Below are 23,345 nucleotides of genomic sequence, written 5' to 3' on the forward strand. Positions count from 1 at the left end.
CGTGAGCGATGTCTTTATGTATACACATATTTTTACTTTCCGAACTGGGCTATCTGAGTGTTGATTTCAATTTAAATCAATATGAGACTGTTATACTGATTTTCGGCATTAAAACTTCTTGATTGTGCTGACCTCGGCAAAAAGAAACAAAAAATCGGCAAGTATGTATTGATGATGATTAACCTGGGCTTGTTAGGGAATATCTGTAAATAAAAAGAAAATCGGGTTAAGTACGGTTCCTTTGAATTCCACTAAGAATTTGCATCCTTTGACAGATACGTATTTCGACCTCAACTGTAAGGTCGTCTTCAGTGTCTTGTACTTGACTCGACTCAAGTACAAGACACTGAAGACGACCTTACAGTTGAGGTCGAAATACGTATCTGTCAAAGGATGCAAAGTATGTATTATTTAAGGGTAAAGGTTTTTTAATTACAAAATTTTTGGCTATATCTACGAGAAAAGATGTCTCCAGTAAGTACACAATATTCATCATAAGGACTGCATCGTTAATTATGAGTACACCTTTGAGGCCCTGTATTTAAAAGACTAAGTCTTATTTTGACAACTGCTGTGTGTTTATGTGTTGCTAGCGTTGTAAACAAAAGATAACCTTCATTAAAAGTTAAAGTTTTTCCTCAAGTGGAGCAACGCGAGTGTTTACGGATGAGAAGTGAAAAAGGTTCAACTTAAGATAACATTCTCCAAGTAAGAAACACTTAAATTTGATAATTTTATCACAAATAATGCGGAATATTATTCGGTTGGTCGATTCTACGATAAATAAGCTTTTATTTGACGTGTTCAATATTGCCTGTGATACAATGCATGAGCTGTACGAGTGCACCGAAAATGTGCTTTCTGTTGGGGGAAATGGGTGAAATCACAGTGATTTTTCAATTGCCTGTTTTTCATGACAAAAACGCTTTTTTCAATGCTTTTAAAGTACATGTTATCAGGTTATATTACGGAAAGCTGTTTAACATCTTTTTTCGGGACAACATTTGCCTGAAAAGTACTTCGTTTTGATGAATTTTGAAATGGTTCAAATTAAGTTTACAATTTGACTAGTTCAAAGTTTGATTTCTTACCCTATTCATCATAGATTGCGCAAAAAAGTGTGGAACGACTATTGGTATGGTTCAGCGCGCCAAGGAGCGTAATTCCCTAAAGACTTACCCAAAACAGAAATGTCCAAAAAAAAAACAGTCAAATTCTGGCGGATTATGTGAAAACTCGGGCTCGGAAACTGTACGACGATGTTTTGAGCAAAAATTACATGTGCATAATCATGGATGATAAAACGGGATTAACACAAAAGGCCGAATCACGAAAGGCCGAACCACGAAAGGCCGAATCACAAAAGGCCGAAACCAGTATAACTACCACAAAAGGCCGAAAGCACAAAAGGCCGAATCACGAAAGGCCGAAGGTAACGAAAGGCCGAATGTAACAAAAGGTCGAAGGTAACGAAAGGCCGAATGTAACAGAAGGCCGAACGTAACGAAAGGCCGAATTACGGAAAACGCATATTCACTCGGTTTCCGTTTAGTCAAATACTCTATTAATTAAAAGAATGTATGTATGTATGTATGTATGTATGTTATAACCTCAAATTGAATAGTTAAAAAATAACTCCCCACTCCAACGTAAAATGCACATAAATGTGAACCATGCGGCATTGCGTCGACTCGAATCCAAGGAAAACAGCAGTTCCAATAGTATGCTAGGTATAATGCGAACAGAAGTTGTTATCTTTTTTTAAGTCCGACGAGCGTTAGCGAGTTCGGACAGCAAGCGTTTCCCTATATAACAAACGTAGTTGTTCGGCCAGCTATTTCGCCTTTCTATCATTTATGTGCTGCTGTTATAAGCTTATTATGCCATGTTATGTATAATTATCTCTATACATGTCACATTTGTAGACAACAGTTCAAACTTCCAAAAAGATTTGAGTATAATGAATTTATGTTGGACAATATGTATTTGCTTAAATGTTTTTTTCTTGTTATATGGTAAAAGTAATGGAACGGAAAGGGTTAAGTAATAAAATGGCTACTTTGTAATTCGGCCTTTCGTTACTTTCGGCCTTTCGTTACATTCGGCCTTTCGTTACATTCGGCCTTTCGTTACATTCGGCCTTTCGTTACATTCGGCCTTTCGTTACCTTCGGCCTTTCGTTCCATTCGGCCTTTCGTGCTTCGGCCTTTTGTTACCTTCGGCCTTTCGTGCTTTCGGCCTTTTGTGATTCGGCCTTTTGTGATTCGGCCTTTCGTGATTCGGCCTTTCGTAGTAGTCCCGATAAAACGTATGTCATATTGGACAACAAGGCACCTTCAGGGGCATAATTTTTCACTGTGAAGCGTGGCACTGATGTTCCGAATTCGGAAAAATCGATTTTTTGCAAAGTTGGGAAAATGTATTAGTTTGGCAAGCAATTTGTCAAAGTGGTATGAAATCGTCACCTTTCTTCACCGTCCCAAGTATAAACGTCGAAATATACCGGAAGGAATGCCTCCCCAGAAACCAATTCTGCCACTCATCTGAAAGCAGAAAGGTCCTACATTATTTTGATCGGATATGGCATCCTGCCACTATGCGCGTGACAGCTTTGACTGGTATGAAGAAAACAATGTCCAATTTGTGGAAAAGGCAATGAACCCTTCAAATTACCCGCAAATTAGGCACATTAAGATGTATTTGGCTTTTATGAAAGGGAAACTACGGCAAAAGGATAGAGGAGCAGAGGTCAAATTCAAGAAAAACTGGGTCAACCCAAACAAAACCATCGACGGAACGGTTGTCCAAAACCTTATGAAGAACACCAAGAAGAAGGTGCGAGAGCTGGCAAGATCCACGAAAAATCAAATATAAAATGATACCATGGGCTTTTCTGATGGTCAATAAACAATGTAATTGAATTTAATTTACAAAACAAATAAAACATTTTCAGATACAGCAATTTTCAGGTGTACTCATAATTAACGACACAGTCCTTATATTAGGTAAAAGAGTATCAATCGAAATTGATGTCACACTATTTTCGTTAAGGGATCTAGTTTTGCCTGACAAAGAAAAAAGCAGAACTTTTCAATCAGAATCTTTTTAGCAATTAAGTTGAATACCATAAAACCTTAAACTTTCTAACTTGCACATGAATAACATGCACTGAACAAACGACCATATCAAACATTGATCACTGGATTCAAATCTCGAACAGAGAAAATAAAATGTTTTCTTATACACATATAATAACAAAATTATGCTGTAAAAAAACTTAAACGATTTGATGGAATACTATTTTATATACAATGAAATATGGTATTTTACATGGTGATCGATAGACAATATGATAAATTTTTATTACGTCTGGTCCATCAAAATGCATGTCATGTGAAGAAGCATTGAGTTATGTTTAAAACAATTTTAATATGTTACGCATTTTATATTACCTACTAGCATTCCCAACACATTAAATCCGCCTTGCTTTACATACACAACGAGCGCAATCATAAAATCTATAGATAGTAGAGTAAACATAGATCCGCGGACACCGCTGACTAAAATGTTTCAAGCGTGTAAGTAGTAATTTTCAAGAGTGTGACAGTTGAATATGACGTCATGCGCTCCATTGATGTTGTCCAAATCGTGACGTCATGCTCGTTTGGATACAGATTTTGACAGTTCGTTTGGATACAACGGATTCATCAACACGGATCTATGTTTACTCTACTATCTATAATAAAATCCATACCCGACAAGCGTTCTCTTGCGATCACATGCGTCGAAGCAGCTCCATCGCATCTCCGCACTCATTGCAACTCATCTACTATGTACGGTTCATGCGTTCTGCATATAGTTTCCACAGAGTGTGCTTCGACGCTTATCCGATCTCTTATCTCTTTGCATCGCACCTCAGCCACTATGTGCTCAACGTGAGATCCACCCTCGCATCTCACCACCACTATCAGAAAGCTTGTTGTTTGCGCTTTCTGTTAGTGGTGGTGAGGTGTGTGGGTGGAGTTCAAAAGGCCTTAACGTTGAACTATTCGTCATTGAAATCATCGTCATCATCAAACATTTGAAAGCAGTTTTTTCATCCAAAACAAAAGTTTTTGCGATGAAAATATATTCACTGTATTCCACATGACGAATGGAATGCAGTGAATACATTTTCATGGTCATTGTTTTGATCTACAGCGAAAAACCTGCTTTTCATTTTCTGAAAAATGATGACGGATGCTTGAGCCTTAAGTCGATAGAAACATGTTTGTTTACAAAATGTTGTTGCGGCCTTTTCAATTGTTGGTCTTGAGATTTGCTTAACCACCTATTCGGGATACAATTCGAACAGTATGCGGTGGTATAGGGCACTGCACGCCGTGGTTGCTAGGGAAAATTCTTTTAAGTCCTTGACGTTTCGTGGCCTTGTTGTTTACGATTTGGACTTAGAAAAATTTTGCTGGTTTTACTGAGGTGCACCCAGGTGGGCAGGGTGGCTTTGATTGAAATTGTCAACGCGTGGTTCGTGGGTGGCGGAATGCGCGCGTTCGGGCTCCTACTTGCAAGATTATGAAACCTGACTTGACTACAGTTATGAAGTTCAGCAATTTGTAAGGCATGATTAGCTGATGTCAGGATGAATCATTGACCACATGGTCACCACTGGCCACTCCGGGAACTTCCGGGATGACCCGAAACAACCTGGAGAACCGGTGATAGGGGTCAATTACGTTTATTTAGCAAAACATGATGAAAAACACCACGGCTCTTTTTTTATGATTTTTCGTCAATAGGAATACTGGCCATGGTTCCCATGTGCCACTTCCGAAACTTCCGGGATGCCCTGAAGAACCGACATTAGAGGATAATCATATTCTAACAGAAAAATGTGTCATGCGACGGATCTTCCTTCATGAATTTTCATAGATTTGTTTGAGGTTGTATCGATGCTAGACATGGCCCCCATTATTGGCCACTTCTGGAACATCCAGGTACCCCGACGGAAACGACAACAAAAGCTAATTACGATCATACAACAAAACATGTAATGTGACCATCATGATTTTTAATTCCTATGTATGTGGTCGTATCAAAAGTGGCCACACTCTTGGTTGACCATTTCTGAAACTTTCTGGGGCGCCCTGAGGGAACCGATGGCCAGAATCAATTTGGTTCATTCAGCGACGGTTCCATCATGTTTTTCGAGAATATGCTTGTGGTTACTGCTAAAACTTAAAGAATGCCCTCAAGAGACTGGTGGCATATTGAACAAACGCGTTCATATGACAAAATGTGGTGTGTAACGCATCTTGGCTAGGTCCAGAGAAATATCTGACAGGATAAAATAATGCCTGATGGAACTTCCGAAGGATTCCCTGGCGTAATTCCTGGAGGAATCCCTTTCAAAATGTTTGAAGGCATCCTCAACGGAATTTCTTGAGAAACGTCCATCTGGGAATTCCTCCGGGTTCTCCTCCTCCAATTCCTCCAGGAGTTTCTCTAAGAGTTCATCCTAAATTTTTTCCTTAAGTAAGTATGAGAGTTTCTTCCAAAACTTCTCCGGGAATTTCTTCTGTAATTCCGCACAAAGTCCTTCCTGGAACTCCTCTGGGAGTTTCTTCTTAAGTTCCTCTGGAATTCCCCCCGGCAGTCCCTTTTAAATTACACCAGGAGTTTCACGTAGAATTTCACTGTGAGTTTGTCATAATTTCCCCCGAGAGTTTATGCTGAAATTCTTCCGCAGGCAGTTTCTCATGAAATTCCTCCGGGAATTTCCCCAGGAATTCCTACGGAAGATGCTTGAAGAATTTCTTTAGTTCATTCTAGAATATCTCTGGAAGTTCCTTCTGAAATTCCTCCGAGAGTTCATCCTGGAATTCTTCCGGGAGTTCACTCTGAAGTTCACGCGGAAACTCCAACGGTAGTTCGACCTAGAATTTATCTGTGAGTTCGCCATAGTATTCCTTCAGAGTACCATCCTGGAGTTTCCTCCTAGAATTCCTCTTGAAATTCCTCATGGAACTTCCTGGATCCCAAAAATGCTTCAGGAGTTTATCGCAGAATTGCTCGGATGTTCCTCTTGAAAAACGTCCGGGAGTTCCTTCAGGAAATCTTCCGGAAGTTCGTCCTGCAATTTCTCCTAAAGTTGTTTCTGGAATTCTTTCTGGAAATTCTTCTGGAATCCTTCTAGGAGTATCTCTGGAGTTAATCTGAGAATTCCTCCCAAAATTCCTCCTTTCTTACCGAAATTTCTCTGAAGGGTCACTTTGAAACACCTTCTGAAATTCCCACAGGAGTTGCTCGTGAAATTTCTCATTAAATTTCACAGGGGACTCTACTTTTATTTCTTAGGGGGGTTTGCCTTAGAATATCTCTAGGAGTTTCTCCTAAAACTCTAGGACTTCCTATTGAAATTCCTTCTGGAGTTCCTCCTCCTCTGAGAGTTCACGCTGGAGCCCCTACGAGAGTTCATCCTGAAATCCTCCGGGAGTAAGTCATAGTATTACTTCGGATTCTCCACTTGAATACTCTCCACGAGTATCCTCCTGGTACCTCTATGAGAGTTCCTCGAAGATCCTGGAATTCCTCTATGAGTTCGTTATATTATGTCTTCGGATGTTCCTCTTGAATACCCTCCTGGAATTCCTTCGAGAGTTCCTCATGAAATGTTACCAGGAGTCCCTTCTGAAATTTCTCTAGGAATTCCTTCTGGCAGATCCTCCTGGAAATCATCAGATAGTTCCTCCTAGAATTCCTGCGGAAATCCTTTCGGTAGTTCCTCCTGAAACTACTTCGTGAGTTCATCCTAGAATTTCACAGGGAGTTTCTCATGATATTCCTGCGAGAGTTCATGCTGGAATTTCTTCGGGAGTTCCTTCTTGAGTTTCTTAGGTTATTTTTTTGAAATTCCTTCATGCCTGATGCTCAATGCCTGATGGAACTTCCGGAGGACTCCCTGGCGTAATTCCTGGAGGAATCCCTTTCAAAATGTTTGAAGGCATCCTCAACGGAATTTCTTGAGAAACGTCTGGCAAAATGCAACATAGGGCGGGATTAAAAGGTACGAAACTGGTTACACTCATTCGAACTACGTTTTCAGTTGAATTCAAAATAATAATTAAATTTTCTTTCATTTTGCTTCTATGAACCCAGGTCCCTATTAATTGGCCGATGTATAGCTATTCACCGAGTGTTATGTACCAGCCAATATACCCACCCGAATATCATATATACGATGATAAAGGAGACGATCATAACCCACAACAGCCCCCGGAAGACGGTGTTATGCATCCGGGTATGTGGCAACCACCGACTATGTTGGAATATAATCCAGAGAACGTAGAATACATCTCAGCAGAAGATGATATGAACATGATACAACAAGGGCCACCTACCATGCAACCCATAGCTCATGTGCTTGACCCAAATGTTCCTAACTTTACGATGGGAACTACGACGCCAATTCAGACGGAAGACTACGGTCAAATCACTCCAGCGCCTTCGGATGACTATAATGCAATTAACAATAATGCAGTAATGTCTCCAGCGGCCAATCTGATATCATCTCCCTCGTCGAATGCTTCATCTCAGCATAACTTGAACCAAAATGATATGTACCTTGTGCCACAACAACAGCCTCAACAAGAACCTCATCATCAGCAGCAACAACAGACACAACACCAATCGCATTCTTCACTCATGGAAATGCAACAAGAGCCGGAAATTCAACAACACGATCATGAACCAACGCAACCGGTAGATCAAGAAAACAACTACATCATTGAGCAATCACCTCAATCCCAATACAATCAATCAATGACTCCGCCGCCACCTCAACAGACCAATATTCATGCTCAAGTTGAAAACTCCTACACTGCGGAATTCACTCCGGTACAACAAGGACATATGCAAGAAACGACACCAGCACCAATACAAACTACAACTGTTGTGCAAGAATCAATTCCACCAGCTATTCAGCAAACACCACAAACGCCGGTACCTACAGCAGTAGCAACAGTAATATCTCCTACACAAATTCCAGTACCATTACCGATTACTATAACCCATGTCCCTCCACCCCAGCTCAACGTACCACCTCCACCGATACCGGCCCATTTCCTGAATTTAGACAAACAACACCACCACCACCTCCAACAACTACAAACACAACATCATCAGCAACCAATCACAAACGATAGCAACAACAATCCGAAGAAAAAAACCAACGAGGTAGCGTCGGTGGCCACTCCTGCCACCGTTGTCGTTGATAAGACCAGTGATATATCCACGAGCAACAGCAGTAAACCAGTGCCAAATCAGCAATCACAACAACAACACCATCATCAGTCCCAAATTTTTGTGAATAGCAACAAGAGTCAGAACTCAACTGAAGAAGTAGCGAGACTAACCCGGGCCGTACAAGAAAAGTTTGTTCTCAAGGATGACAGGCGGAATGGTCCATATCGTGGATCCGGCACCTGGGCCAATCCAGGATCTCAACCACCGGTTACAACAATCTCGTCGTTTACGTCCTCCACGACCACAATTGTACAACATAACAGCAGTAGTCAGCAGAAAAAGACTACAGCGTCGGTATCCGTGTCGGCCATTCCCAATAAGGAGTATACCACTAGCAGCAGTAGCACTTCATCGGGTCCATCCGTTACTAGTTCCACTAAGCCTTATCAGAAAAATACCTCGCCTGTTCCGTTTACTACTCTTGGAACCACGTCTGCTCCTCCTTCGATACATAAACAACCGTTAGCACCGCAGAAGTCCTTCAGCAGTTCCACCGATCACCATCACGCGACAACCTCGGTCAATCCAGGTCCGATTATGGAATCTAAAAAAGTGGAAGCAATCCCCCAACGTGACACCCAGATAAATACCCCTCTTCCACCGCCAGGTCCTCCGCCATCTCTTTCGGTGCCACCGCCGCAACCCCCTTACACCCAGGGACCAATCATCGTTCCGACGCCATATGCGCCACCACCTCCAGCAACGACGGCGGCTGCAGCTCCTAAAGTCCAGTCCTGGGCTAGTTTGTTCAACTCGTCCTCTTCGTCTGCTACGACGTCTTCTAATTCAACGGCGGCCGCAAGTAGCATCGTTCATCCGATTGCGGCAACTCCAGCACCTGCTGCAGCACCACCTTTGTTGGCTGCTGGCCCTGCCCTCCCAACGCCATCTCCCTTCGCGCCAAGTTTCACCCCTAGTCTGCATCGTAGTACCCAGCAGTCGTCTTCTTCGACGTCGAATCAATCAACGGACAAACCTTCCGGAAGTTCATCATCCGCAGCGACCAAACCGATCGCCAAGGTGTTGCCTTTCGACAAGTCCAACAATAACACCACCAGCAACAGTAGCGGTACTTCGGCCATGTCCTACTCGGCTGCCTCGGCCCAAGGTCTTCCATCTGCTATGAGCTCCGCAAGTGCCTCGGCAGCCAGTGCCAGTGCTGGCTCCAAAAACAAAAACAACGCTGCCGCCCAGGCGCAAGCCGCCGCCGCCGCTGCCAAACCGGAACAGCTGGATGAGAACACTCTCAAATTGGGAGGTAAGATTCCTTTATTTATTGCTTACCCTTATTTAGATTTTCTTTATATTCTGTTCTTTTATCTATCTAGTGTTTTAGTTTGTTTTATTTTCGAAATTTATTTATCTTTACAGGCTTTTATTTTTACTAGTGTGTATTTGTTTTGTATCTATCTATAGCAATCATTCATAAGCAAAAATCTCATATTCTAATCTTCATCTAATTTGGTCCAACTCGAGCAGTCAAATGTTGGCAGCATCCTTTCAGAATGAGTTGTGCTTCGAGAACTTTTTTCGGATTGTTGGTATTACCCAAAATGTAATTTGTTTGTCACGCCCAGCAAATAATGTGATGAAATTCAAGGTACTGGATCACTCGGAGTAACGGTACTCGAGGATGCGTTGTTTTTATTAAAAGGATGTGTAATAAAACCGTCAGCAGAGTTTCTCTGGCTGATTTTCTTTTCCTTTCGTCCAAAGATTTAACTTCAGGCACTATAACTTTATATTTGCTCGATCGATTCTATAACATTCCCCAGAAAACCATTCCCCAGAATACCAATCCCCAGAATTCCATTCCCCAGAAAACCATTTCCCAGAATGTACCATTCCCCAGAATGTACCATTTCCCAGAAATCCATTCCCCAGAAATCCATTACCCAGAATGTACCATTCCCCAGAAAAGCTTAATATACTCGTCTAAAAAGTTTAATTCGATACACAAACAGTACAATGTTGATCATAATGATATGTTATAGGCAAGGATTTCAACATTATAGTGTTATTACGCGCAAACATCTATTTCTTATACGATATATTCATAAAAATATTCTACAATGGTTCAAACGTTTAATTACCATTGTACACAGTTGCATGTTGATCTTTAACCCTAAAAGGGATACCTGGGGTCCATTGGACCCCAGGCGCCTTTCAGAGCTCGTCTTTGATGGAACACACTCAGCGAGGTGACGAAACTGAGGCCATGAAGGTATCCCTTTTAGGGTTAAACCTATCTTGAAAGTTCACAAACTGTCCATTCCAGTTGCGTTGCTATAAAATGTTTTGTTTTTGACAGATTTGTGAAAATTGTGCAGCACTTGTTTCACGATGAATAAAGTTTTAAAAGTGATGTGCAAAATTTATAGAGAAAATGCATTTTCTTTTGATGTTGTTCAGTGTACAAGATGCTAATGGACCAGTTTATGGTCGGTTTATATTAAAAAGATTTTTCTGTCGAAAACTTTGAGTTACTCGGAAAGACTCAACTGACCACGTTTTTCTACGCAAATGGTTGGAGGAATCCATCCCAATGGATGTTCCTAATTATTCGCTTCAAAGGCCCTTCATTCATGCGGTATGAGAAGGGCTTTTATCATTATTCCTATACTATGGAATAGAAAAAGTGATCATAGGTATAAGCAGTTTTAATGCCAGCAATTCTATATATTTTTAATGAAAAAGGAAAAGGGTATCATTGTTTTCCATTTGGCTTTCAAAAACCCAACAATGTTCCTTCTTTTAAAACAATTTTTTTCTTAGAATTAAGGCAATTAGTAATTTTTTAACTGCTGGAATTATAACTGCTTACATTTTCAACATAGATTCTCCCTTCTTTTCTACATAGGCTGTTCTTTCAAATTGCACTTTTCAGGAAATTATGGGCATTATTGCAACCACCGGTGTTAAATTGATGTTATATTTATTATATATTTTTTTTTTCAAATTTCTTAACACCTGTGCTTGTGGTGCCGATAATTACCTGAATAGTGTAACTCGAAAGAACAGCCTATGCAGAAAAGAAGGAAAAACTACGTAGAAAATGTAAGAAATTTTGATGTCGATAATTTACTGAAAAGTGCAATTCGAAAGAACAACCTATGCAGAAAAGAAGGAAAAATGTATGTTGAAAAAGTAAGCAGTTGCGACGCCAATAATTATACCAATAATCTAAATTGTAAAGGCAAATCATGCTTACTTCCAAAGTTTTTAAGAATTTTTGGCAGGATGTTTCTTTCGGTGATTTCTTACGATTAAATATTTGATTTTTAGCGATTAATATAAACCATTCAGGGTCTCCAGTTAGCTTAGTGGTTAAGGCTATGGATCGCCAATCCGGAGACGGCGGGTTCGATTCCCGTTCCGGTCGGGAAAATTTTCTCGACTCCCTGGGCATAAAGTATCATTGTACTTGCCTCACAATATACAAATTCATGCAATGGCAGGCAAAGAAAGCCCTTCAATTAATAACTGTGGAAGTGCTCAAAGAACACTAAGTTGAAGAGAGGCAGGCCAAGTCCCAGTGCGGATGTAGAACCATAAAGAAGAAGAAGATAAACCATTCAGAAATAAAACAATTGTTATAACCGTATAAAGAAGTTAAAAGACGTTCTTTCGTGACGCACAAGTGAACCGTGTAAGCTGGTAGTCATCATAAAACTGAACGTTTATTCTTCTATTGCACTCAGTGCTCTTAACAACATGTTATGAGAACCCTTGCAGTGGGTTTACTCATTACACCGCAAGTATTACGCTATAACAACTCCTTCCCCCTTTAATTATTGAAATAAGTAATTATTGAAATATAAAAATATATAATACATGCATATTTTATAATCATCTTTTCCTTAATTGCGATTACTTCAGAACGTTCAATGAACATAGAATGAATAAATAAATATACATCATTATTACAAAATCATTAAACCCCGAAATATCTACTCTAATGAACATTTTGAATATGAGCACTGATTGATTGTTCTTCCGGTTGAGAAACACTGTATATTAGTGAAATAAAACTTGGAAACTGTAAACAACGCAAACAGATCGTTGGAATCTGGTGACGGCATTTCACAATACGCTGGGGTTCATTCATTTATCTCAGTTATTATGCACGTTTCCTCCTCGCTTCTTTTAGTATGGTCATCGGTGAATAAGTTTTCCACGACAAAGCAAATATGTTCCGATGCACTACATCCTCCTCCGAAAACGTTAACAGTTGCGCCATCCAAACATCCTCGATGTTCGTACATTTGTCTGCAACTTAAGCTCTTCGTCAGGTCATCAACAGAGAAGGGGTCGAATGTGCTGCACCATTGATAAACCGACCCTGCCAGGCAGCAGAACCAGGAACAGATGCAACCAACGATTCTCAGCAAACATAAAAAGAAGTGACTGAGTTGATAAAAGTACACTCTTGTTTACCAATTTCGGCGAGGTTCACTTGCTCTACAATGAGTAACGTCGGTAACGTCATGAAATAAGTGTGCAGAATCGGCACTGTTTTGTGTGTGTGGTGCAGATAAAATAAAAATGGTCTTCAAAATTTCCAAACAATTCCAAGCAAAAAAAAAATGGAAATCAAAATGCCTTCTGTTTTGTTGCCTCATCAAAAAGAAAGAGAGTAAAATGAAGCCTTTCCAGGCAAAAAAACTTCTCTTTCACAAATAAACAAAATGGTGAGCGCCAAAATTCACGATTAAAAAATAACACATCGCGCCATGCTACACCAAAGAAAAATCACAACACGTACTTTTGGAATTTTATGCACTACTGTGCAAAAAAGGTCAGCAAAAAATGAACAACATTCACTAAAACACTGACTAAACAATAAAACCAAAAAGATACGGAAAAACAGGCAACAAGATTTACAGACGCACGAACCAAAAAAAAAAATAAAACTAAACACACACACATTCACGCCAAAATTATACAGCTACCGGTGGTCAACAAAACATAACAATAAAAGCACATAGCACGCATGTCGCCAAATGGAATTTGCACCAAAAAATTCACGCCGAAGGCAACGAATACCAACGGTCGTGAAATGCACAGTACAAACTCCAACATCCCATCCTCGTCGCCACTGTTATAACCGTATAAAGAAGTTAAAAGACGTTCTTTCGTGACGCACAAGTGAACCGTGTAAGCTGGTAGTCATCATAAAACTGAACGTTTATTCTTCTATTGCACTCAGTGCTCTTAACAACATGTTATGAGAACCCTTGCAGTGGGTTTACTCATTACACCGCAAGTATTACGCTATAACAACAATAAATTTATTTTCTTTCTGGGGAATGGTACATTCTGGGGAATGGAATTCTGGGGAATGGAATTCTGGGGAATGGTACATTCTGGGGAATGGGTTTCTGGGAAATGGTTTTCTGGGGAATGGTACATTCTGGGGAATGGAATTCTGGGGATTGGTTTTCTGGGGAATGGTTTTCTGGGGAATGTTATAGAATCGCTCGATCTATATTAAATTTAGCGTACTTTTGTAAACTTTTGAAAAAAAAAAATTATTTACTGAAAATGACAAAAAATGCAAAAACAAATCTTTGTAGGCTGCAGTATGATTTTTTTCTATGAAGGACTTTTTCACACCCTAAAGGTTTATCAAGATCTTAGAGGGTACTGTCAATCTCACTGCCAACCAAAAATGCGGCCTAATCTATTGCAAATCAAAAACGCGATTGATGTTTTATTTTTATTGCTTTCCTCCTTCAGTTGTATTATTTTTATTTCTCTGTTATTTGAACGTTGGTGTGGAGCCTACTGTTAAGGCGCCACACAATTCTCATGCGTTCCGGGTTCAAATCCCCAGTCAGTCAAAAAAAAAAAAAGTCACATGAAGTCAGCAAACTGTTCTCAAACACTCAATAGAACAATATGCGTTACACATGTGGCAGAGTGAAAGTGGTCTCTCCCGGGCCGTTTGCCAGTGGTTCAACAATGGTGTCAGTCGTTCTGACTGATGCCGCCTGAACCGACTTCATGCTGGTGAACCGTGGCGAGATCCTCGTTTCAGAGAGTTTGCCACTTGGTCCCCCAATCCGAATGGCACTAGAATTGAAACAGACATTTTTTTGCTTCTTATTTCTGTAGTTATTTTCTTTATTATTTTTTTTAGTTATTTTTTTTAGAATATTCGACTAATTTGGTGTCCGTTTTTCGCAATGCAGAATTCCTAAGTGCGTACCAAATCGAAAACAACAGCATTAGCATCCTTCCCAGAGGGCTGATCAACCGTTCCAACTACTGCTACATCAATGCCATCCTGCAGGCTCTGGTGGCCTGTCCACCATTTTATCATCTAATGCGGGCAATTCGTTCACTTCCGGCGGCCAGAAACAGCAAGCACCAGAAACCATTCATTGACGCCATGTAAGTAGACCCGCCGTAGGAGGGTAATATAAATAGCCAGAGCTCAATAAACATATTTTTCTGTCACTATTCTTTTCTAGGTCTGCTCTTGTGGCCGAGTTCTCAACTCTGCAGCTGCGTTCCAAGGTGCAGAGGGACAAGACCAAGAAAGACGAAACTCCGGAAATTCAGTGCGATTCTCCGCTGGAACCACTAATGATCCACAGGATGCTGAATTTGCTACGGTCGGACATTTTCCAAGTCGAAGGCCGCCAGGAGGATGCCGAAGAGTTCCTTGGATGTGTTCTGAACCGTCTGAACGATGAGATGATAGAGGTATGGATTCAATCTATTCGTCAAACATTTTTACTTATTAATTCCCTCCCCCAACTTACAGTTGATGAAACTGAGTAAAAACGAATCCGATGTTAATGGAGACGACGCTGCCAACGGTGAGGTCCACCACGACGACCAAGATGATTGGAAGGTGGGTAAAGTAGAGTGTAAGATAATAGTTCGGGTGGTAGAGACACCGCACGTGAATTGTAACCCCTAGGTCTTAGGTTCGATTCACCACCCCACCATCCTTAAGCCGGCAGAGCCTGAGTTTTCAATCTCATAATCTGTGGCATATGGTGGGGATAGTAAATTCCTGTCTGTGTGTAAGATGATAGTTACAGGAACCAACGATTCCTTATCATCTAAGATTGATGGGAAACATTTTTTGTCGCTTTTTTTATTTCTCAAATGTGCCAAAACGAAATCGAATCAATCTCTTTTTCTTTTCATTTGATCAGGTCATCTGCGGTAACCGCAACAAGGGAACCGTCACACGGACTACTGACTTTGGCCGATCACCGATGAGTGACATTTTTGGCGGTAAGCTGCGGTCCCGAGTGCATCGCGAGGGCGACCACGCCACCGACAACATTCAACCGTTCTTCACGTTGCAGCTCGATATCGAGGTAAGCGTTTTCGTCATTATCGGTAAAGCAGAACACCGCTTATTCGTTTAATATTTTTAGATCGCAGTAAGCGATGTGCGTGATTCTTTTCGTTTCGTTTCGTTTCGCTCTCTCGCTTCTCTGTAGCGCTGCCATGTGAGCAAGCGGAAGAAAGAGACAAACGGTGTGTTTTATTTTGAGAGATGTTGAGGTGTGGAATTGTTCACTGTATGCGCATGACGCATGTATTTTTATTTTTAGCATGAAACACTGATATATCGACAAAACAGTGTTGATTGCAAATGAAAACGTATGATGGAGCGATGGAGTAAAGGTTGAGTAAAGGGCATTTGCCCGAGTTCACAAATTTGACGTTTTTAGCGATTCCAAATTATAATATAGCAGCTAAGCAGCAAATAAACTCGTTTCTTTGATCACACACGTAAAATATTGAAGTGTAAAACAGTTAGCAAAAGTTACGCCTGGGTAGAAGCAGCAGCTGTTCTTGTTTATTTCAATTTCTGTTGAGGCGGGCAAGTGCTATTTTTAGCGAAGGTTAGGTGTAGAATTGTTCATTAATTTTTAAGTGCTGTGCCCGTTGTTCCGCGCTATGCTTGTTTATTTTTAGCTTGCCGGTTGGTCGACAAAAGCCCTACCACATCGACAGAGCGTTGTTGAGATCATACCTATTTTCTAAATATTATTATTGGTCATGAGTAGATCACGTTACTATGGGAAGCAAATTCTTTCAAGTCAACTTTGACTGGAGTTTAGAATTTTAATTTTATGTTTTTGACGGCCAGAGGTGCGAAAATTGAATTTTAACCACGATGTCACGCTAAAACCGCTCTGCTGCGACTTCGATTTGAGGCTGCGACGATAATACTAATTCAGTTAGGTTAAAAGGAGTGGGTTCGACACACTCAACTTTGCAAATGACGCTATCGGTCGGAATAGCATTTGATAATGGAACGCCCCTATTGGCCTCCTAAAGTGAGGTTTAGTTTTATGAAATCCCATTTCGTATTTTAGTGATTGAGTCGTTCCAGATAAAATTTAATGTGGGATCGGGGTAGAACAAATCATTTTATCGATAAATTTACCAAAAAAATTGATGATGGGGAACTGGTATTTCCCTTTCAAACTTCTAAATTTTTACGACATAACCTCTAATTTTAATCGCCAATAGGTACGAATATATTCGTACTTTTATCGCTCTGTCGATGTTGTAGTACTGGCGCCGACCTACCGGCATGCTAAAAATAAACAAGCGTAACGCGAGACTACCATTTGAAAATCCGTGAACAATTCTACACCTAACCGTCGCTAAAAATAGCACTTGCCCGCCTTATAACAGAAAATTAAAACGAAAACGAAGAAGAGTGAATTATGTTTTTTCTGCTTCTACCAGACGTTCACAAGTTGCAAATAACGAAGGCGAAATGTAACTTGTCCCTGCTTTTACATGTGGATATTTAACAGAAAAAGCTAAGTTTCCTGCTATCAAGTTGAGCGCTCAAGTAAAATTCCCCTTTTTTCCGTAAGTAATTTTGACAGGCCAAACATTTCTATAGGTCCTAAGTGCAAGTGAGAGCCTCGCTTTAAGTCTTTTCTCTTTCGATTATAACGAGCTTGTATTTATAAATTTTAATTTACTTTTTGCGTCGGAAGGTAGCTTAAACAATCCTTTTCCGTTCTATACATCACAAATTGTCAAAATGTTCTCTGTGACATTGTAATAATTTAAAGAGAATCGGAACAAAGAGAGCCTCTTTTTTGCAGATTAGACCTTTAGATATGTTTGTCGCCATTTGTTTAACTGACAGCATTTTAACGAAACGATGCTGTAAGAAGGGTGTGAAGAAAAGAGCACCAGATTGTTTACGATTTGGACTTGAAATGCTATTGAAATTGAAATGTACTTTTTTGCGCGCGAGTGGGGAAAATTATTCAATTTATACCGTGACCGGCCCTAATTCTGCGCAGTCCCTAATTCGGCGCACTTTTTCGAATATACCACAAAAACACGGACGCCAGTTCAATATTAGCTTCAAATATATTTTTTGAATATTGTTTCAATAGTAATGAAAAAGTTTGTGAAGAAAAATTTTTCAAATCAACGACTATTATTTTGTAAAAAAATAAAATGATGTTGCATGTATTGAAAATTGCCTGAAATCTGTGTCCGTTAGCGAAAATGCTAAAAAGTTGCCTCATGAGCTGAAGCATTTTGCGACATAAATAATGAAGAGAATGTCTGCTTCTCCATGCGCATCCTGTACTGCTGTCTTCAAGGAATCAGAATCGGCAAAAACAATTGAGTTTTCTTCTTCTTTTCTCAATCTTCTTGTTCTTCTTAGGTGCGCAGAATTAGGAACCAGTATTAAATGGTGGTCCTAATTCTGCACAGACATTTCAACACTAATGCCGTTTTTCTTTATTATCCAGTTCCAACCTGGGTTGGAACTGGATCAGATCACAGTTTCAACCCCAACCCGACTTCGGTTTCGCTTGTACTAAAGTTTGTTTGACGTTGTTTGCTTACACATTTTCCGCCAATCCAGTTCCAACCCAGGTTAAAAAAGAAAAACGACATAAGTTTTGAACATATAATTAATAAACAAACATCATATAAATGCATCATATAAAGTCACCAAGCCTTTAGTCGGATCGTGCTAAGGACCACGGGTTCGATTCCCGCCGCAGCTGTCAGGAAAAGTTTTCGGCTGTGCCACTGGGCGTTGCATGCTAGTCCGTTGTCTAGTGTCGTGCTTCCTTCAAAGAGCAAACAGCTCACTGGTAGCATTGAACGTGTCCGTGTCTTTAAAAAACTATGATATTCTATGTTTCCAGCAATCCGGTGAATGTAATTACGCCTCAACAAGTTAGTTTATAAACTTTGAAGGCTAATTTACGATTCTTGTATTTTTGATCTGATAGTTCGACCGGACTAACATTTGTTATCAACCTCGGGGGAAATTTTATGTATTCATGCAAGCATTCGTCAAATGCGATATATGATGTGAGTTTACATGGAATTTTCTTAAACAGTGGAAATCCTGGAGTTAGAAAAGAGAGAAGTCTCAGTTTGCAAACAAAGATTGTGCCACCTTGTTGTCGAAAAAGTTTATATTGCCTTTAGAAACGAAAGTAAATTTTACTAATATGTGCATATGGGGATAACTAAAAAGCTTTACGTAGTAGTATTCGATAATGCTACAAAATTCTTTTGTGTATTATGATTAACATTCTCTTTGCTTAGTAATCAAAGTAGGTAGTATCAATGTTGGGGACATGCAAAGTTCCAATATGGTCGTAATGTCGTATAAAAGTTGAAAATAAAGAATTCAATTCAATTTCATCTATGAATCATGTTCTCCTTACAATATGTTATATTTTGAGAGTTTTTCGCGTGCGCAGAATTACGAGGATAGGAAAGGATGTGATGATATGACACCTTCTTTACGAAAGGTCAGCGACTCACCGACGCCCCCATAAGTGTCAAGGAGTTTGGAATGGGTTGATTTGGGATTCACTATAAGCGAGTGAAGAGGCAATATTGAGATTGTGTAAGTGTAATTGGGTAAATCATGTAGATGTGTTGGTGTGAGTGTAAGTGTTTTAGTATATTCAAACACCAACGTTGGGAGTGACGTAGCTAAAAGATTTTGTCACTCCATTGGCCTTTTTGTTTCCGGGATGGGGCACAGGTATTTGCACTGTGTCCTGGCTAACAAGCCTAGGCTTAAGCGCCATTGATCGCTCTCTGAAACGATAAGAAACATGTTATGTGGATGGGAAGGGATAGTAGGAAAGGGATGATATCTATTTATCGAGAGGTCAGCGACTCACCGACGCCCTCGTAAATAGAAAGGAGTTTGAATTTTGGTTTGGGAATGATCTGGAATTTAGTAGGATTAAATTATACGGATGAATTATTATGAAATTAATGCGACACATACGTATCACATCGTGCACAATTTTTCCAACTTTCCATCTTGTGCATAACCAACCAAGTAATATAATCAAGTTTTCCCGCCTGGAAGCTATGATTAAATATTAATGAAAACATTTTATGTTGAATAATGTTACAACCAATTATTTACTATTGGTTATTAAGCGTTGCAACGATCGACACGACACCATCTCCCGAATGTTGGAGTCACCTTCCTGACGGTAATGTTTGCGGTGAAGCATCACTGCGAACACCCTCTCTAACATACGAAAGATGGTGGTTCGTTGATCGTTGCAAGCCAAACGATTTCGCGATGGGGTGATGATGATCTTTGATTGCGAATTGGTAGCTAAATTATCCAGCTGTCATTTTTCCTAGCGTCCGTTGCCGTTTAGATTCCTAACTCTAATGGTGAGTGTAACGCAAAGATCACCCACACATATTCTCATGCTAAATTAGGGTCAATAATAAAAAAAAATCTAAATGATTGGAAACAGGCGACTTGAACTACAAAATAACTTAGAAAATTTTGATAGGCTTAGGTCATTTTTTGGCCACCCCCTACCCCACCCTCCGTCCGTTACGCTTATTTGTATAAAAAACTTAAAATGTTTGTATCGGCCGTACTCTCCCGCTCCCTCTAGCGCGTTGCGTTATTTTCGGAGGGCGCCATGCTCCTTTTGTCCCCATGAGCACTTTGCGGCTGATTTCTCCATCTCCGCTAAACTCGTAAACCATGTTTTCCACTTATTTAAGGCTCAAGCGAAGGTGCACAACTTGGCACTCGGAATGCTACTGGGTATAGCCCCCCACCGTGACAACTTTGAATAACCAAAGCGAGGGAACAATTATTAGTTTACCGTATTCTGGATATTACGTTGCAACTACCTATTCACTTACCTACTTTATGGGTCAATCATAAATTGAATCGTCCTGGGAGGAAATTATGCCTCCCATAACTCTAAAGATACCTACATCGCACGTCTCATCCGAGTGTTACAAGACATTGTATGGAAGAAGAACTTCACATAACAATCTGGACACACAGCAATTCCAGGTCACGAGTTCCAACCGCATTCTCGCAATCCGAGCCGAGACAACGTTATCAAACCACACCTCCTGGATCACTTGCTGTAGATACCACGTAGTTCGCGAAGATACTTGAAATTCTGCAGCTTTTGAGTGTGCTCGATTCCGTCCGCTGCATACCGTGTCGTTTTCGGTAATCCTAATCCTGGTAGCTCCAACGCTCTGCATCACTTAATCGCACTTTTGCTTGTACTTTATTAAACTTTGCAACTTGTCCGAGTATTTCGAAAATTTTCACTAGAAACTCTTTTTCCGAAAAAAATATGACAGGCACAAAAAACTCGGGGGTGATTTTTTTTTTGCGTCCGTACTCGGACGCCGCACACTACGATCTTCTGTCAATAGCGAATTGAAGCGATGTTCCATTAAGGCTCAAATAACCATCATTCAGTCATCAACAATCATCAATTTTTCAAAAGCAGTTTTCTTCCTCTAAGTCACAAAACCGTCATTGAAAATTATTTCACTGTTATCCAGATGGTGGCCAGAGTGCAGTGATAAATTTTCATTAACATTGGTTGAGATTTCAGCGAGAAAACTGCTTTTGAGTTTTTGCTAAACGATGATGGTTTGTTTCCTCTTAACTGAAGAGGCATAAGATGTTCCTTTCCAAGTGATATTCCAATGATAACGAATTGATAGGCAAGTAGTGCGAATTCAAGTGCCAATCCCTTCGTATCATCGTGCAGAATTTTTACCTAACTTTTGGGTGGGCTTCTGGGGAAAATCCAGATAGTAAGATGAGAGGCATTGCGCTGGGATTCTAGGGGAACTTTTAATGGTATTAGAGCGAGAACTATGGTTATAGATACTAATCAATTCTGCAATATTGGTTCGGACTTCGGTGTGAGGAATTCTGCTGGGACTCAAACGGTTTCTTTACGGAGTTCTTGAAGAAATACTGGGACAAAGATTCTCGGGAAATTTAGAGGGAATTTAATGAAGATCCGCGAAAGAGTCTTTGTGATGAATCTTCTGGCATTCCGTACGAAGGTTTTTCTTTAAGATTTCGCAGAAAATTTTCTGGAAATTGTTCCAGGTGTTCCACCGGAAAACCCACTAGGAGTTCGCCGGGGATTCTTAGAAATGTCTCTGAGATTTTTATTGGATGTTCTACAAAAAATCCCTCCATGAGTTCCTCCTATTTTTTTTTCCAGGATTTAATAACATGGGATCTCCTAGGAGTTCCTTCAGGGTTTTCTCCAGAGGTGTTTTCTAAGATTCTACCAGGAGTTTTTTCGAACCATCCTTCAATAATTTCAACCGGATTTTTTCTAGTGTGTTTCTCCGGGGTTCACTCAGATATTTATTCCGAGATTCCCGCAGGAATTCCTTCCGGGATCATTCTAAGAGTTCCTTCTAGGATATCTACAGGAATGCATTCTAAGATTTCTCCAGGAGTTTTTTTTTCTAAAATAGAACTATTTGCGATTCGTCTAAGTTTTATCTGGGTGTTTCTTATATGAATCGTTAAAGAATTCCTTTTGGGTTGCTCCAGAAATTGTTTATTATATTTATCCGGCAAATTCTTCCTCCAGCAACTTCTTCCGGGATTCCTCCAGAAGCTTCTTCTTAGGTCTCCGCCAGGAGTAACTTTATGGGTTCCTCTCATAGTTTCTTCTGGTATTTCTCCAGGGTTTTCTTTCAAGATTACACCAGGAGTGCCATCAGGGAGATTTCTCCAATAATTCCTCCGGAGATTCCTTCAGGTATTCCTCCGGAGATTCCTACTGCGGAGATTTCTCCAGGAATTCCTCCGGAGATTCCTCCAGGAATTCCCCCGGAGATTCCTCCAGGAATTCCTCCGGAGATTCCTCCAGGAATTCCTCCGGAGATTCCTCCAGGAACTCCTCCGGAGATTCCTCCAGGAATTCCTCCGGAGATTCCTCCAGGAATTCCTCCGGAGATTCCTCCAGGAATTCCTCCGGAGATTCCTCCAGGAATTCCTCCGCAGATTCCTCCAGGAATTCCTCCGGAGATTCCTCCAGGAATTCTTCCGGAGATTCCTCCAGGAATTCCTCCGGAGATTCCTCCAGGAATTTCTCCGGAGATTCTTCCAGGAATTCCTCCGGAACGACTTTTTTTTTAATAACGCGACTTTTAACGAGGTTTTTTTTTAAATAACGCGGTTTTTTACGCGGACCGCGTAAAACAACTACAGTGTACTAGGAAGGCATTCCCTCAATCTAGCTAATGTCGAGAAGGACAAAAAATGTCCAGGTTGTTTTACCAGCTATGCACGCAACTCACGTCAATGGGGATCATTGTCATCTAGACTCGAGGAAGCATGACGTATAACTACTAGAAAGCAGTTTTTGGACGCTCCTTTCAGGATTCACCAACATTTTGCAGCCCTCTATTATGCAACAATTCATAGTTTTTGGAGTCTACCTTTGCGTCGTCGTAGCTTTCTATCAAAGTTTTTTTTTATAATAATCATTACAGAAAGCCGCCTCAGTGAAGGACGCCCTGGACCTACTAGTGGGCAAGGACCAACTGGAAGGTGTAACTTGCTCGAAGACCAAGCAGGAGATTGCCGCATGGCAACAGGTTACTCTGGAGGAGCTACCCATAGTGATGATTCTGCACCTGAAGTGTTTCGACTACAAAATGGATGGATGCACCAAAATCTTAAAGGCGCTGGAATTCCCGATCGAATTGAAAATCGATTCAAGTATGTT

General features: G+C 40.5%; 1 protein-coding gene and 1 long non-coding RNA gene across 7 annotated transcripts in view; one reads left to right on the forward strand and one right to left on the reverse strand.

The window, feature by feature from the left end:
* Window positions 1-23,345, forward strand: part of LOC115270170 (nuclear receptor coactivator 6) — an 85,704-nt gene that overhangs the window by 56,900 nt on the left and 5,459 nt on the right. For 4 of the 6 annotated variants that reach the window (XM_029879409.2, XM_029879413.2, XM_029879410.2 and 1 more), the window contains 6 exons: window positions 7,156-9,559; window positions 14,496-14,697; window positions 14,778-15,012; window positions 15,074-15,163; window positions 15,474-15,641; window positions 23,110-23,338. In XM_029879409.2, the coding sequence (XP_029735269.2) occupies window positions 7,156-9,559; window positions 14,496-14,697; window positions 14,778-15,012; window positions 15,074-15,163; window positions 15,474-15,641; window positions 23,110-23,338 (3,328 nt within the window). The remainder of the gene's footprint in view (window positions 1-7,155; window positions 9,560-14,495; window positions 14,698-14,777; window positions 15,013-15,073; window positions 15,164-15,473; window positions 15,642-23,109; window positions 23,339-23,345) is intronic. The other 2 variants (XM_029879412.2, XM_029879411.2) reach the window with 2 other exon arrangements.
* LOC134288190 (uncharacterized) lies at window positions 9,940-10,966 on the reverse strand. Its single transcript, XR_009997805.1, has 2 exons — window positions 10,547-10,966; window positions 9,940-10,426 (listed from the first exon to the last, which is right to left on the reverse strand). It is a non-coding gene; the product is annotated as an uncharacterized LOC134288190 (long non-coding RNA).

The sequence above is a fragment of the Aedes albopictus genome, chromosome 2, assembly GCF_035046485.1.
Source record: "Aedes albopictus strain Foshan chromosome 2, AalbF5, whole genome shotgun sequence".
Taxonomy (NCBI): domain Eukaryota; kingdom Metazoa; phylum Arthropoda; class Insecta; order Diptera; family Culicidae; genus Aedes; species Aedes albopictus.